The sequence below is a fragment of the Cuculus canorus genome, chromosome 15 (genome assembly GCF_017976375.1).
Source record: "Cuculus canorus isolate bCucCan1 chromosome 15, bCucCan1.pri, whole genome shotgun sequence".
Taxonomy (NCBI): domain Eukaryota; kingdom Metazoa; phylum Chordata; class Aves; order Cuculiformes; family Cuculidae; genus Cuculus; species Cuculus canorus.
The window spans coordinates 1,747,018-1,763,247 of record NC_071415.1 but is presented as its reverse complement, the minus strand read 5'-3'; the positions used below and the strand labels follow the sequence as shown (position 1 = coordinate 1,763,247).

General features: G+C 63.8%; 1 protein-coding gene across 6 annotated transcripts; it reads right to left on the bottom strand.

Moving 5' to 3' along the window:
* Nucleotides 1-250: 250 nt before the first annotated feature.
* SEPTIN12 (septin 12) lies at nt 251-16,230 on the bottom strand. 6 transcript variants are annotated; one of them, XM_054080520.1, is made up of 11 exons: nt 16,179-16,230; nt 10,861-11,856; nt 3,079-3,267; nt 1,975-2,103; nt 1,773-1,854; nt 1,537-1,674; nt 1,135-1,252; nt 961-1,056; nt 745-844; nt 493-544; nt 251-395 (listed from the first exon to the last, which is right to left on the bottom strand). In XM_054080520.1, the coding sequence occupies exons 1-11, from the start codon at nt 16,225-16,227 to the stop codon at nt 251-253; spliced, it is 2,094 nt and encodes a 697-aa protein (XP_053936495.1). In that variant the 5' UTR covers nt 16,228-16,230. The 6 variants fall into 6 exon arrangements, with proteins under 6 accessions (XP_053936495.1, XP_053936496.1, XP_053936498.1 ...); XM_054080521.1 differs by having other exon boundaries at nt 745-841; XM_054080523.1 differs by lacking the exons at nt 10,861-11,856; nt 16,179-16,230 and adding exons at nt 4,466-4,668; nt 6,438-7,336.

Sequence of the window (16,230 nt, the reverse complement as noted above, 5' to 3'; positions counted from 1 at the left end):
GGACGGTGAAGGCTGAAGGCTCTCCGAGTTGACCTTTAATTTCACGCAGGGTCCAAGGGGTCTGTGCCCATGGTGGAGCTCGGGGACGAGGGACTTGGGGACCCAGCTTGGGGCAGCCTGGCACTCTTAGGGGCTCTTGCCCCACACTGATGTGGGTTCCTTGTCCCAGGCAGGGTCTGGGTGCAGCCACTGGCAGCGGTGGGCACTGCCATGGGGCTCCAGCGGTGGCTCCGGGGCCAGACGCAGTGGCTCAGAGGTGGCTGCCACCCTCGTCCTTGCCAGGAAGCCCATTGAGGGGGCTCAGCGCCAGCTGGTTGCTCTCGTTCAGCCGCCGCACACGGTAGCTCTCGTAATGGACGTTGTGGGTGATGTCCTTCAGGTCCTGGAGGTGGGACCTGCCCAGGGTGGCAGCAGGAAGGAAGGACAGCCCGTCAGCAGCTCTTCAACTCCACCATCCCCCCCGTGGGGTGCTGGCACCCCCGCCCCACTCACCGGATCAGCAGGTCCCGCAGGAGGGGGAACTCGCAGTGTGCCGGGTTCTCCACTGCAAAGCAAGGCAGAGCGGGCGGTGGGGTGGCAAGATGATGCCAAGGGACCACATCCTCCCAGGTTCTGGTACCACGGAGCCACGGTACAGCTCCACAGCACCATCCCCTGGCTCAGCACCAACCTATGGGTGCTGCTCCTCACCCCAGAACCTCCCTGTACCCGGGGAGCCCTGTGGGTGCAAGGGGCTGCGCTCACCTTCAATGATGCCCCACTTGGTCTTGCGGCCCAGGACCCGCTTGCCGTTCACCTGGTGCTCCTGGTCTGCCCCCACCACAGCAAAGGGGATCTCCTCCTGCTGGTGCAAAGGAGCATGCTCACCCCAGGGTGCCGCCAGGCTCCCCCAAGCGCGTCTCTACCCCACCCCGGTCCCCCCAAACCCAGCACCACCAACCCCATCATCCCAGCACTCACACGAATCCTGTCATTCAGCGCCCTGTCATCGGGGTCCTGGTCGAAGTCCTCCTGCGGGTAAACGCTGATGGCGTGGGTCTTCAGGTCCTCCTGGATCTGGAGGGTACAGGGCTTGAGCTGGGGTTGAGAGGGGACACAGGGTACCCCAGGAACCCCTTGGGGACTGGTCCTCACCCGTTGCTTGAATTCTGCCCGTTCCTCCAGGGTCAGCGTGTCGGCTTTGGCAATCACCGGCACCACGTTGACGATCTTACTGAGCCGCTGCATAAACTCCAGGTCCAGTGGGCGCAACCTGCCATCACCCTGGGGTGAATCCACCACCATCGCCCCAGGGTGACCCCACCACCACCATCATCCTGGGGTGACCCCGTCACCATCAAATCAGGGTGATTCCACTACCACCATCCCAGGGTAAACCTACAACCATCACCCCAGGCTGACCCCACTACCACCATCACCCCAGGCTGACCCTACTATCACTGCCTTGGGGTAACACCACACCACCATTGTCCCCAGGTGAACCCACCACCACCACCAAGCAAGTAGCACCGATGGATGCCGCAAGTGGGGACTCACCAGTGACCTGTGGGGGGAATGAAGTAGACGCATCCATGGACCCGGGTGTCTGGGATCTTCCTCTTGCGGGTGATGAGGATCTCCTCACGTAGGTACCTCTCATATTGCTCGTTGATGTATTTGATGATGGGGTCCCAGCTGAGGATGAGGAGTTGGGGGGCAGCATCTGAGCTCAACTCTTCCCCCCAGGAACTGCCACCCACCAAGCCAAGATGCTGAACCTGGTTGTGCCCTACCAGTTCTCATTGTTTATCTGGTCCCCAAACCCTGGTGTGTCTGTCACTGTCAGCTTCATCTTCACACCCTTCTCCTCGATGACTGTGGAGCACAGATGGGGGTTAGTGGGGATCAAGGACCTGAGGCTGTGGACATCCTCTGCCCCGCTCCCCTGCTTCCCCCTAGGGCTGGTGGGACAAAACCCCACGGTGGTGACCTTACCGTGGGTGACAGATTGCAGCTGCACCGTCTTGGGGATGCGTTCCTCCTGGCCAGGCTGTGAGGCTTTGCGGCTCACCTTGGACTTGAACAGCGTATTCACCATCGTTGACTTCCCCAGCCCACTCTGCCCTGCGGGGATGCCGATACCTCCGGTTTGTTAACCCGATAAATTCATCCATTTGGGAGCATCCTGGAGGCTGGGATGGCTCTGGTTTGTCCCTCTCAATGAATCCATTCTCCAGGATAACATCTCAAGGTGTTAATCCAGAGAATGAGATCACTCATCCACGTGGCTACATTACAGGGTACAGGACGTTAGAATTACAGAATCATGGCGTGGTTTGGGTTGGAAGGGACCTCAAAGCCCATCCAGTCCCACCCCCTGCCATGGGAAAGGACACCTCCCACTGGTTCAGGGGCTCCAAGCCCCATCCAGCCTGGCCTTGAACCCCTCCAGGGATGGGGCAGCCACCACTGCTCTGGGCAACCTGGGTCAGGGCCTCACCACCCTCACAGGAAAATATTTCTTCCCAAGATCTCATCTCAGTCTCCCCTCTTGCAGCTGAAAACCATTCCCCCTCATCCTCTCCCTGCGGTCCCTGATCCAGATCGCCTCCCCAGCTTTCCTGGAGCCCCTTTCAGCACTGGAAGCTGCTCTAAGCTCTCCCCACAGCCTTCTCTTCTCCAGGCTGAACAACCCCAACTCTCTCAGCCTGTCCTTGTACAGGAGGTGCTCCAGCCCTCAGATCATCTCCGTGGCCTCCTCTGGACTTGCTCCAACAGCTCCATGTCCTTCTTATGCTGAGGATTCCAGAGCTGGACAAAATATTCCAGATGAGGTCTCACAAGACGAATAGAGGGGCAGAATCCCCTCCCTCTCCCTGCGGCCACAGTGCTTTTGATGCAGCCCAGGACACGGTTTGGCTTTCTGGGCTGCGAGTGCTGTTGGTCCTCTTTGATTTTTAGGGTGGAGTGTTGGTCCTTTTTTATTTATTACTCCTTAAATGCCTTAAAATCCCTTAAAAGCAAGATTTCCCCTGGCACGGCAACATCAGAGCCAGAATTCCTGCCCCAGCTGGGAGCAAACCCGTGGCCGGTGCTCACCCACAACCATGATGTTGAACTCGAAGCCCGTCTTCATGGTTTTGATTTTCATCTGGTCAAGCACGGCTTCGATTCCCACGTAACCGAAGAGCTGGCAACCCTCCGGGCCAGACGCCGCGGTGAGGGGCACCTCCTCCTCCGGCACGGCTGGTGGCTCCATGCTGTGTTCCTCGGGCTCCAGGCTGCTCCCTGCATGGGTGGAGAAGGTCGATGAGCCCAGACCCCCCTCTCTTTCTTCTCAGTGCCCACCCCGCCGCCGGCACCGTTGCCCCAGTAGCAGCCACCCCTGCGGGCACGCAGCGCCGGCACATTCCTGGCAGCTGCTGAGGCTCGGCATGGCAACGGGGCACGCCGGCATCCCACAGGCAGGGGGGGACGGGGAGGTGCCATAGGGACATCCTCGGGCTGTGCCACCAGACAGCCCTGTTTGTCCCCTGCGACGCCACTGGTTGCTCTGCGAGGTGATTGCTGTGGCCACCGCAGCCACCCTTCTGCCAACCCCGTGTTGCCACCACCTCTTCAGCACCCTGGCACAGCCACGGAGTCCCGGCACAGGGCAGGACGTGCCACCCTATGTCATACTGAGCACCAGGTGAGGGACATGCACCTGCAGCCCCAGGAGGGGCAGCACCACACACCCCCGAGCCCCAGGGACGCAGGGTGCTCGCTTCTGTGCCACCTTGGGGGCCACCAAAGCCCAGCGCCCACCCCAGCCCTTTGTTTGGCAGTTTTGGGGTCCCCAAGCCCTTTCTTCTCCCTCCTCTCCTCCTCCTCCCCAGCACAGCCACTATTAAAGTCCTACCTCGGCGCCGTGGTGCCCTTGCTCAGCACTCCACTACGGTCAGGGGTCCCCCGGATGCCACCAGCATCCCGGATGCCATCAGCGCTGCAGCCTGGCCCCCCCTTCTCTCTGCCAGCTCCCGGCTGGCACCCAACACAGCTCTTGCGAGGCTGCTGCTCCCACACATCACCAGCACGGGAACATCCCTCCCTCCCTCCCTCGCCGCCTCACAGCCCCCTCCTTGCCACAGCCAAGCCCCTGCACCCAGGCTGCCCACCGAGGTGGGGAAGGTGCCCAGCAGCACCACTGGCCTCCAGCCGGGCTGGTGCCGGTCACAGAATCACTTGGTTAGAAAAGACCTTTGAGATCATGGAGTCCAACCACCCCATCCACCACTGAACCATATCCCTGACACTTCACCTACCCATCTTTAAAGCCCCTCCGGGGACGGGGGGGACTCCACCACCTCCCCGGGCAGCCTCTGACAGTGCCTGAGCAGCCTTTTGGTTAAGGAATTTTTCCTGATGTCCAATCTGAACCTGCCCTGGTGCAACTTCAGGCCATTTGCTCTCATCCTATCGCTTGGGTGAAAAGCCCAGAACCCACCTCGCTCCAACCTCCTTTCCAGGAGCTGCAGACAGCGATGAGGTCTCCCCTCAGCCTCCTCTTCTCCAGGCTGAACACCCCCAGGGCTCTCAGCTGCTCTCACAACCCCTGTTCTCCAGCCCCCAGCACGTGGATGCATCCCCATCGCATGGCATCCATCACCCCCATGGGGATGTAGGGGAGCCCGGCTGTGGGTCCCATCCCTGGTGGCACAAGGGACCATCTGGAGCAGCACCTACACCCAGCTGGTGTCCGCCCAGCTGGTGTCAGGGGTGGTGGCCCTGTCACCACAGTGCCTGCATCCCCCACACCGCAGCCTCCCCGCCTGGTACATGAGTGCCAGCCCATCCTTGGCATCAGCGGGTTGGGCGGCAGCTTGCTGATGGCCACCGGCGCCAAGCTGACCTGCCGAGGTCATGGTCACACAGCCTGGGGACAAGGGACACGCAGGCACGGTCCAGCCTGAGCCAGCTCAGAGGTTCCAGGAGATGATGGAGCTGAACACACCTGTTGCCGTGGCAACAGCATCCCAGCACCCTGTGGATGCAAACCTGGCCGGCAGGAGAGGGGCTGGGCAGCGATGCCCGGGGAGGTGGCAGGGTTGGGGACAGCACCCCACGTCACGGGTTGGGGTGTTCCTCGGAAGTGGTGAAACACCCAGGGACTTCCTGGTGACAGCGGAGTCACCCAGCCGGGGGACACACGGGGGGGTCAGGGTGCTCCCCCCACCACCAGAGCCGGGGCGCTCCGCAGGGAGGTGGGATGCTCCCAGTACTCCACTGGGCACAGCAGGGGACATGGGACCCCCTGTGCCCCCTTTCTGGTCCGTGCCAACCCCTGGACATGGGAACCAGAATCAAGGGATGAGGCCACTCATCCCTTGAGGGCGGCCGATGGGCACAGGGAGCAGGCACGGAGCACAGCGGGAAGCAGGAAGGGAGAACAGGGAAGCAGGAGGGAAGCAGGCAGGGAGCACAGGGAAGCAGAAGGGAAGTAGGCAGGGAGAACAGGGAAGCTGAGGGAAGCAGGCAGGGAGAACAGGGAAGCTGAGGGAAGCAGGCAGGGAGCACAGGGAAGCAGAAGGAAGCAGGCAGGGAGAACAGGGAAGCAGAAGGGAAGCAGGCAGGGAGAACAGGGAAGCAGAAGGGAAGCAGGCAGGGAGAACAGGGAAGCAGAAGGGAAGCAGGCAGGGAGAACAGGGAAGCAGAAGGAAGCAGGCAGGGAGAACAAGGAAGCAGAGGGAAGCAGGCAGGGAGAACAGGGAAGCAGAAGGGAAGCAGGCAGGGAGAACAGGGAAGCAGAAGGGAAGCAGGCAGGGAGAACAGGGAAGCAGAAGGGAAGCAGGCAGGGAGAACAGGGAAGCAGAAGGAAGCAGGCAGGGAGAACAGGGAAGCAGAAGGGAAGCAGGCAGGGAGAACAGGGAAGCAGAAGGAAGCAGGCAGGGAGAACAGGGAAGCAGACGGAAGCAGGCAGGGAGAACAGGGAAGTGGGCAGGGAGCAGCCAGAAACAGGTAGGGAAACAGGCAGGGGAGCAGCCAAGGGAATGGACTGGAAAACGGGCTGGTAGCACAGGGAAGTGGGCAGGGAGCAGGCAGGGAAGCAGGCAGGATACGCAGGGAGGAAGCAGGGAGCAGGCTGGGAGTGCAGGGGTGCAGGCAGGGACATGGGCTGGGAACACAAGGAAGTGGGCAGGGGCACAGGGAAGCAGACAGGGAGTGCAGGGAAGCGAGCAGGGTGCACAGGGAGCAAGCAGGGCACAGGCTGGGAGCAGAGGGAAGCGGGCAGGGGCACAGGGAAGTGGGCAAGGAGCAGGCAGGGAGCACAGGGGCACTGGTTGGAAGCACAGGGAGCAGGCAGGGAGTGGGCTGGGGGTGCAGTGGAGCAGGCAGGGATCAGGCAGGGAAGCGGGCAGGGAAATGGACAGGGAGCACAGGGAAGCAGGCAGGGAGCACAGGGAGGGCACAGTGCTCACCCCCTGCAAATCCCCAGCGCGATCCCTGAGGTGCAGCACCCACACATGGGGCTTGGCCATCGCCCATCACCTCGTGCCATGTCCATAACAGCACCAAGCAGACACCAACAACCAGAGGGGGCAGCGGATGGAACCCCGGGGCGCAGAGAGGCACTGGGTGCTGCACCCACAACCGTCTCCCTCGCAGGGTCAGAGCCCCTCACGCAGAAAAGACCACTCCGTGTTGGCTGGTGGCAGCTCCACAGCATCCCCGTGCACCTCCCGGGCTAATGGCTTTGCAGCCAGACCTGTTGGAGGACTCATTACAAATGCTCCTATTTCCCAGGCAGGGACGAGTAATCCCCAGTTCATGGTCTCCTCCATGGATTTAATTACTGATGCAGGCTAATTGGCCAGTTCCCTGTAATAAGGCTCCAAGAGTGGATGGTGCTGGGAGAGGATGAGCCGGGAGGAGAACTGGTCACCATCACCATGTCAAACTGGGAAGTGTAGTGGGACGAGGAGAGTGCGGCATCGGGTGCAAAGGCTCCAGGGTGGGTGGGCACGAGGGAGCCGGCCCTGCCAGCAAAGGGATGGAGGATTTGGGGATGGGGATGGACAATCTGTGAGGGAGGACTTGGGGATGGAGGACTCGGGGGTGGAGAGGGAGGACTTGGGGATGGAGCGGGAGAGATGCTCACCACACTGGCAAGAAGCTCATCTCAACTCTCCCCACCCGGCCAAGGTTGACCCAAAAATGCCGGTGCCTCTTCCAGCGCCAAACACAACCCAAGGTGACAGTGGTGACAAAACCCTGCCTGGCTGCAGTGCGCATGGGAGCCACAGCATCTATGGGTGTTGGCGACGAGCAGAAGCAGAAGTGAACCGCCGGCCGAAACCCTGCCTGCTGGGGACCCAGGGGCTCATCCTGCCCACCCGCCGCCCTGCCCGCTGCCGCCGTGGCCAGCCCTACCTGGGTGAGCCGGCCAGAGCCGGGGTTGCTGCCGCCGAGAGCTGGTCACCGGGGCCAAATGGCTCCTGGGGTGCAAGGCGGAGAGGGCGGCTCCTCCTCCGCTCTTCCTCCTCCTCCTCCTCGCCCCAGGCCCTGCGTGGGTGATCCAGGCACTCGCTCGGCATGGAAGTGAAACGCGACAGCTGCTGGCTCACTTGGAGCTTCTTCCCGCGGGGCACGGGACCAAGTGTGCCGTGCTGCCCCACGGGTGCCACCGGCCGGGGACCATGGTGGCCTCCCGGGAGAGGAAACAGCACATCCCCACCTCTTCCTGGCAGAGAAACCGCGGTGCCCAGGCAGTGCCTGCCAGTCCCGTGCCATCTGCACGGCAGCCGGTGCCCACGCGCTGCCTGCTGGCGCTCCGCAGCCTGGGCATCGCACGCTCGGCTGCCCTGCCAAACCCCGGCTTGGTCCTGCACACCGTCCCACCATGTGTCACCTCATCTCAGCCCTGGGCACCATCCCTTTGTGTCCCCATCAACCCAGCTTGGTCCCAAGCACCATCTCCCCGTGTTCCCATCACCTCAGCTCAGCCCCAAGCACCGTCCCTCCACCTCCCCATCACCTTGGCTCAGCCCCAAGCACTGTCCCTGCAAGTCCCATCACCTTGGCTCAGCTCCAAACGCTGTCCCTGTGTGTCCCCATCACCCCAGCTCATCCCCAAGGACCATCCCTCCATGTCCCCATCACCCCAGCTTGGTCACGAGCACCATCTCCCCATGTCCCTACCACCTCAGCTTGGCCCTGAGCACTGTCCCCCACAAGTTTCCATCACCCTGGCTCAGCCCCAAGCACCATCCTCCCATGTCCCCATCACCCCAGCCCAGCCCCAACCACTGTCCCCCCATGTCCCCATCACCCCAGCTCAGCCCCAAGCACTGTCCCTGTGTGTCCCCATCATCCCGGCTTGTCCTCAAGCACTGTCCCCCATGTCCCCATCACCTTGGCTCAGCCCTAAGCACTGTCCCTGCATGTGATCATCACCCCATCTTGATCCTGGGCACCAAACCACCATGTCCTCATCACCCTGGCTTGGCCCCAAGTACTGCCCCGCCATGTCCTCACCATCCCAGCTCATCCTCAAGCACTGTCCCCCATGTCCCCATCACCTTGGCTCATCCCTAACACTGCCCCTGCGTGTCCCCATCACCCCATCTTGGCCCTGGGCACTGAACCCCCATGTCCCCATCACCCCAACTTGGCACTGGGTACAATGCCCCCATGTCCCCATCACTCCAGCTCATCCCCATTCACCATCCCCCAGTGTCCCCATCACCTTGGCCCAGCCCTGAGCACTGTCCCCCCATGTCCCCATCACCCCAGCTCAGCCCCAAGCACTGTCCCTGTGTGTCCCATCATCCTGGCTTGTCCTCAAGCACTGTCCCCCATGTCCCGATCACTCTGGCTCAGCTCTAAGCACTGCCCCTCCGTGTCCCCATCACAGCCCTGGGCACTGAACCCCTATGTCCTCATCACCCTGGTTTGTCCCCATTCACTGTCCCCCAGTGTCCCCACCACCCCAGCTCATCCCCAACCCCTGCCCCTCCCCAGTGTCCCCATCACCTTGGCTCAGCCCTGAGCACTGTCCCTGCATGTGATCATCACCCCATCTTGATCCTGGGCACCAAACCACCATGTCCTCATCACCCTGGCTTGGCCCCAAGTACTGCCCCGCCGTGTCCTCATCATCCCAGCTCATCCTCAAGCACTGTCCCCCATGTCCCCATCACCTTGGCTCATCTCTAAACACTACTCCTGCGTGTCCCTATCACCCCTCTTGGCCCTGGGCACTGAACCCCCATGTCCCCATCACCCCTCTTGGCCCTGGGCACCGAACCGCTATGTCCCCATCACTCCAGCTCATCCCCATTCACTGTCCCCCAGTGTCCCCTTCACCTTGGCTCAGCCCTGAGCACTGTCCCCCCATGTCCCCACCACTCCAGCTCAAACACAACACAGTTCCTGCATGTCCCCATCACCCCATCTTGATCCTGGGCCCCAAACCATCATGTCCTCATCACCCTGGCTTGGCCCCAAGTACTGCCCCGCCACGTCCTCATCATCCCAGCTCATCCCCAAAGCACTGTCCCTGCGTGTCCCCATCACCCCTTCCTGGCCCTGGGCACTGAACCCCCGTGTCCTCATCACCCTGGCTCAGCCCCGAGCACGGTCCCTCGGCCGCGGCGGTGCCGCAGGTCGGTGGGGCAGCCGGGCTGGCTGGGCACCGCGACCACAAGCATCACTGGGGGATGATTCACGCAGCCCGGAGCAGATGTATGGATGCCTTCGCCCGCGTCGGTACTTACAGCCCGGCCGGCGGCTCTCATGACACCCCAGCAAGACGGGCGATGAGCCCAATGCACCCAAACTGGGAGCACCGGTGGCGGCAGCCGTCTCCCAGCCCCCTCCGGCATCCTCCAGCCTTCCCTGGAGCAGCCACCAAGAAGGTGGACACTGCGGTCCCCCACCTCGTGCTTGCAGATGGGCACAGCCCCAGTGGTGCCACCCTGGCACGGTGGGAGCTGCTGGCACGAGCCACGTGCCGAGCACACCTTGGCACCCTGCCAGCTGCTCCACCCCCGTGGGAAGGGAGGAGCAGGATCTGTCCCCAGGCCAAGGCAAGGAGGGATGAGAGGGGAAGAAAGCGCTGGATGTGGGACAAGATCGTGGCGATAGCCGGCACGCGCAGGGCGCTGGCGCTTGGCGCTGCCGCCGGTGGGGCACATGTGTCCCGACCTGTCTTCCTGTGCTGGGGAAAGCGATTTGTGCCGGGGCGGTGCGGGAAGCTCGCCAGGCACCCTGGGGCTGGGTGGGCTGGGAGTTCTGCCAGCGCCGAGCTCAGTGCCGTGCCGTGCTCAGTGCCGCATGGATCCCTCCACCACTATGCACCAATGCCATGGTCCCCAGCACTGGTGGGAGGAGAACACTGGTAGGGTTCATCCTGGTGGTGTCAACCAGCATCACCACAGCTCATCACAGTCCCCAACACCAGTGCAGAGGAGGGTAAGGGCAAGGTTCATCCTGATGGTGGTGTCACCAGCATCACCACGACTCTAGCATCACCGTGGTCCCCAGCACCGGTGGGGAGGATGACACTGGTAGGGTTCATCCTGGTGATGGTGTCACCAGCATCACCATGACCCAAGCATCACCGTGGTCCCCAGCACTGGTGCGGAGAAGGGCGCTGGTAGGGTTCATCCTGGTGGTGTCACCAGTATCACCACAGCCCTGGCATCAACATGAACACCAACACCAGTGGGGAGGAGGACACTGGCAGGGATCATCCTGGTGGTGGTGTCACCAGCATCACCGCAGTCCCCAGCACTGCTGGGGTGGCTGGAGGCAATGGGCCCCCGGGAGGTTTTGGCAATGCTGCATCCAACCATGGGGTCCCAGCGAGGAGCGGGGAGAGGGGACAGGAGCGAGTCCTACCGTGCTCTGACGTCACCGCAGCCCAGCTGCCATCTGCAGCCTTGTCGGGAGTCGCTGCTGCGGTGCAGGGTCCCCGTGGCCCCACCAGCCCGGTGCTGGGGGGGTTCGCCCCGGCTCCAGCAGGCGCTGCCGGGGTCCCCAGGGCTGGCACCAGCACCAGCCCCCCGAGGAAGGCGGGCTGGGAGCTCACTTGCACCGTCTGTGGCTGCGACACCAGCTTGAAGGGGGCGGCCTGGGGGGCCGGCGGCGGTGGCAGCCCCTCAGCCCTCGCCGGGGTGGCCGGGGACAGGGACCGGCGAGCCGGAGCGGGGCTGGTGCCAAGGCTGACCCTCGGCTGTGGCCAGGGCAGCACGTGCGGGATCGTGTCCTGTCCCCCTGTCCCTTTGGAGAGCGTGGGCAGCTCTGAGGCCACCTCGGTGCCATCACACGGTGAGGAGGAGGAGGAGGAAGGCTGGCGGGTGCGGGGATGGCTTGCAGGGCTCCGGGTGCCCCACAGCGAGGGGTTCGGCAGGGGGGACCCCATCCCTGGCTCCTCGGCGATGTGCAGGTCCAGTGCCGGCAGCGAGCCGTGGCCGGTGGTGGCCCCGCGCAGGGGATGCTCCAGATCCGCTGGGAAGACGCTGCTGTGGGACGGGACCTTCTTCAGGCTGGGAGCAGTGGCCGGGAGGGTGCCAGGCGGCTGGGGCGCTGCGGGGCTCTCCAGGCTGGACGATGAGCTACGGGGGCTCTCGCCGTCACTGCCCGGCCCCGTGGCAAAGCCCCGGTGGGTCTGGAAGGAGGCGACGCGGGTGATGGTGGTGGCAGCACCGTCGTTGGCTCGGCTGATGGAGAGGCTGGTGCTGAGCTGGCTGCGCCGCACGGGGCTGGTGCTGGAGTGGGGCGGGTGGCCAGGCTGCGGTGACCGGTGGCACTCGTGGGTGCCTAAGGACAACGGGGACACCGAGGGGGAGCCGGGCGCTGCGTCCTCATCCTCCACCTCAAATGACTTCTTGAGCGCTGGGGACAGAGAGAGAGGTGGTGGCATGAGAGCGGCACCCAATGACACCCCCAGGCTCTGTCCTCTCCCCAGTGACCCTCGGCCACCCCCGTGCGTGGCCTCCAGCCACCCCAGCACCCAGAGGTGCCCCCTGCGCAGCCGGGTGCCAAAGGGCTCCTTGTGAGCCCGTCCTGCATGGGACACCAGCGTGGCGCCAGCGGCCCCGCTGCATTGTTCCCTGTGGTTTTATCATTGTTCCCCATGGTTTTATCATCGCTTCCCGCCGTTTATCTGTACCCGAGCAGCCAGCGCCACCACCTCCCCGCGCAGCACACTGTCCGCTTTATTCCCCCTGTAAGGGATCCGGCCCCAAGTAACCAGATCCTGACCCTCTCCCCCTCCATGCATCCAAACAGCCATGCTGGGAAGGATTCCTGCTCTCTTTCAAGGCGTTAACCCTGAAGCCTACTGATGGCGAGGCAGGTCTGAGCTATCGCTATGCAGCAGTAACGTTGTGATCTACGCGGGAGGCTGCACCCATGCCTCCCACACGGCTTTGTAGCCCTGAGGGCAACCACGAGCCCAGCGCTGCAGCTCTGCGGCACCTGCAGCTAAGCTGGGGCGAGGAAGAGGAGGGTGAGGGCAGCCTCGTGCCAGTGGAACGCCCTGGCACCCGTGGCCAAGCTGCGGCGAGGAAGAGGACGGCAGTAAGAATGTGCCCCCAACCGCCCTGTGAGCACTGCCTGGTTTGGCTGTGGTGGGGGTCCCTCTCCCCCCAAGCCCTGCAGCGGCAGGTCTGACCCCCAGGACCCCTGCGCAGCCCCCACGGGCACAAAACGCCTTCGCCAGGCGGCCGCTCCCTCCCGCCGTGGCGCGGGGCCCCCCGGCAGCCATGGTTCTGCCAGCTCTGCCGAAGCAGCACCGTCTGGTTCGCCGGGAGAGCGTGGGGGGCCCAGCGCCCCCGCGGGCAGCCTTCCCCGTCCCCGCTGCCAAGCACCGGGCGGCTGCCTGCGGCTGGGGGGCTGGGGGGGCAGCCCACGCTGCACCCCTTCATCCCGGCACGTGCGCCGGCTTGTCCTGGGATGCATCTCGCTGGCACAGGGCTGCTCTCGCCCTCCTCTTCCTCGGCCCAGCTTGGCCATGGGTGCCGCGGGCAGCAGGGCAGCGGGGGTCCCATCCAGGGGTCCCATCCTGGGGGTCCGGCTAGCACGAGGCCACCCTCACCCTCCTTCCTCGCCCTCCTCTTCCTCATCCCAGCTTGGCCATCAGTGCCAGGGGCAGGAGGCTGGTGAGAGTACTCCTGCTGGCACGAGGCTGCCCTCGCCCTCCTCTTCCTCGCCTTCCTCTTCCTCATCCCAGCTTGGCTGTCAGTGCCGGGGCAGGAGGGTCCCATCCTAGGATCCCACTAGCATCAAGCTGCCCTAACCCTCCTTCCTCTTCCTCCTCTTCCTCACCCCAGCTTGGCCATGAGTGCTGGGGACAAGAGGGCAGCGGGGGTCCCATCCTGGCGGTCCGGCTGGCACGAGGCCACCCTCGCCTTCCCCTTCCTCACCCTCCTCTTCCTCGCCCCAGCTTGGCTATCGGTGCCAGGGGCAGGAGGGTCCCATCCTAGGGATCCGCTAGCACAAGGCCACCCCAACCTTCCTCCTCTTCCTCACCCTCCTCTTCCTCACCCCAGCTTGGCCATGGGTGCTGGGGACAAGAGGGCAGCGGGGTCCCATCCTGGGGTCCCATCCAGGGGTCCCACTAGCATAAGGCCACCCCAACCTTCCTTCCTCGCCCTCCTCATCTTCACCCCAGCTTGGCCATGAGTGCTGGGGACAAGAGGGCAGCGGGGGTCCCATCCAGGGGTCCCATCCAGGGGTCCCACTAGCATAAGGCCACCCCAACCTTCCTTCCTCGCCCTCCTCTTCGTTGCCCTCCTCTTCCTCGCCCCAGCTCGGCCACGGGTGCCGGGGGCAGAGGGCAGGGGTCCCCCCGCTCCCCCTGACCCGGGGCTGGCGAGGGGCAGGGGTCAGGGGCCAGGGCGCTGTTAATAACAGCTCTGGCCGAGCGTCTCGGTCCTGCGGCCACTCCGGCCCCTCTCCAGCTGGCCACGGTGCCGGGGGCCACGGGGACGGCCTCCCCCTCCCCACATCCATCTCACTGCTTTGGAGATGCCAAAATGCTTCTCTTTCACCCCAAACTCGCCCCGGGTCACAGCTCTTGGACTGCCCCAAACCGCATGGGCAGGGATGGGCGAGGGGGGGTGGGGGGATTGGGGGGCTGACAAGGATTTCAGGGGGGGTGGCGGGGGGATGAAGGGATTGGGGGGATGGAGGGAGGGTGGAGGGATTTGGGAAGGATGGAGGGGGGTGCAGGGAGAGGTGGGGGATGGCAGGGGGGTTACGGAGGTTGGGGGGTGGCAAGGATTGGGGAGGATGTAAGGTGGATGCAGGGGGATCCTGCCCCCCCCTGGAGCATCACCCCTTCATCCCCATCTCCCCCTCTCTCCCCAATCCCCCGCCCCCCCCCCCCCCCGATCACACCCCCATTCCTCAGCCCCCTAAAGCACACTCCCTCCCCCCAAAGCATCTGTCCTCCCCCCAGCCCCACCCTCCCTGGAGCACACACTCCCCCCGTGCCCCACCCCTGCATCCCCTCCTAGAGCATTCCCACCTCCATAAAGCACCCCCTCCTCACCCCCACCCCCCTGGAGCACACATTCCCCCCATAACACGCCCCCCCCAGGAGCATCCCCCTCCCATTCCTACCCCCCTAAAGTATCTTCCCCCCCATCCCCTGCTCCCCTGGAGCATCCTCCCCAGCCCCTCCTAGACAACCCCATACCCCCCCTTAAATCATCCCCCGTCATACTCAGCCCCCCATGGAGCACACACTCCTCCTATACCCCCCCCGAGCCCACCCCCCCTAAAGCCCCCCCTAGACCCCCCCCAATCTCCAACCCCCTAAATCCATCTTCACCCCCCGAAGCATCCCATCCTCAGCCCCCCTAAATCATTCCCCCAATCCCCACTCCCCTCTAGACCATCCCCCCTATCTCCAGCCCCCCCCAGATCACTCCCCATCCCCATTCCCCCCTAGACCACCCCCCTCAATCTGCACCCCTCCTAAATCATCACCCCCAGACCCCTCGAACCTCCCACCCCCCCAGATCACAACCCCAACCCCAGCCCTCCCGCGACCACCTCCTCATCCCCAGTCCCCCCAGACCACCCCCAGCCCCTTAAATCACGCCCCATCCCCAGCCCTCTCGGAGCACCCCCCATCTCCACTCCCCCTAAAGCAACTCCCCCATTTCCAGCCCCCTCTAGACCACTCCCCCTAAATCTTCCCCCTCAGCCCCTCTTAGATCAACCCCCTAAAGCATCCCCCCATCTCCATCCCCCCCAGACCACCCCCTCTAAATCACCCCCACCCCCCTAAATCATCCTCCCCATCTTCAGCCCCCCCTAAATCATGCCCCCATTCCCCCCAGATCCCCCCCCATCCCCAGCCCTCTCGGAGGGCCCTCCATCTCCACTCCCCCTAAAGCATCCCCCCCTCAGCCCCCCTAAAGCATCCCCCCTACCCCCAGCTCCCCCAAAATCATCTCTCTTAAATCACCCCCAGCTCCCCCAAGCATCCCCCCACTCCTAGCCCCCCTAAATCCCCCTGAGTTCCCCTACAGCATCCCCCCCACTCCCAGTCCCCCCAGACTACCCCCTCAAATCAACCCCCATCTCCACTCCCTCTAAAGCATCCCCCCCATTTCCAGCCCCTCTTAGATCAACCCCCAGCCCCCCAAAGCATCCCCCCACCTCCAGCTCCCCCAAAATCATCTCCCCTACCCCGAGCCCCCCAAAATCATCCTCCTAAATCACTCCAAGCCCCCCTAAAGCATCCCACCCACTCCCACCCTCCCCAAAATCACCCCCCAAAGCCCCCCCAGCCCCTCTAAAGCATTCCCCCCACCCCCAGCCCCCCCAATCATCTCCCCTACCTCCAGCCTCCCCTAAATCACCCCCCTCAATCACCCCGAGCCCCCCTAAAGCATCCCCCTCACTGCCAGTCCCCCCTAAATCCCCCCCAGCTCCCCTAAAGCATCCCCCCCACCACCAGCTCCCCCAAAATCATCTCCTCTACCCCCAGCCCCTCCTAAATCACTCCCCTAAATCCCCCCCAGCCCCCCTAAAGCATCCCCCCACTCTCAGCCCACCCAGATCACCCCCCTAAATCACCCCCATCCCCTTTCCCCCCTAAATCTCCACCTCCATCCCTCCCCCCCAGCCCCGAAGGGGGTTCCCTCCCGCGAGTTGGTGTGGGGGTTTTTTTTTTGGGGGGGAAGGGGGGGTTCCCTCACCTTCGAAGTCGGAGAGGATGCCGTCCAGGTGCTCCTCGAGCCGGGCCATGGC

Excerpts from the sequence above, each read along its gene's own strand:
- SEPTIN12 (XM_054080520.1), bottom strand. The coding sequence starts at position 16,227 with ATGGCCCGGCTCGAGGAGCACCTGGACGGCATCCTCTCCGACTTCGAA. Across the intron at positions 1,057-1,134 it reads GGGCAGAATTCAAGCAACGG|ATCCAGGAGGACCTGAAGAC; the intron begins GTGAGGACCAGT and ends TGTACCCTCCAG. Across the intron at positions 845-960 it reads CGCTGAATGACAGGATTCGT|CAGGAGGAGATCCCCTTTGC; the intron begins GTGAGTGCTGGG and ends CCTTTGCACCAG.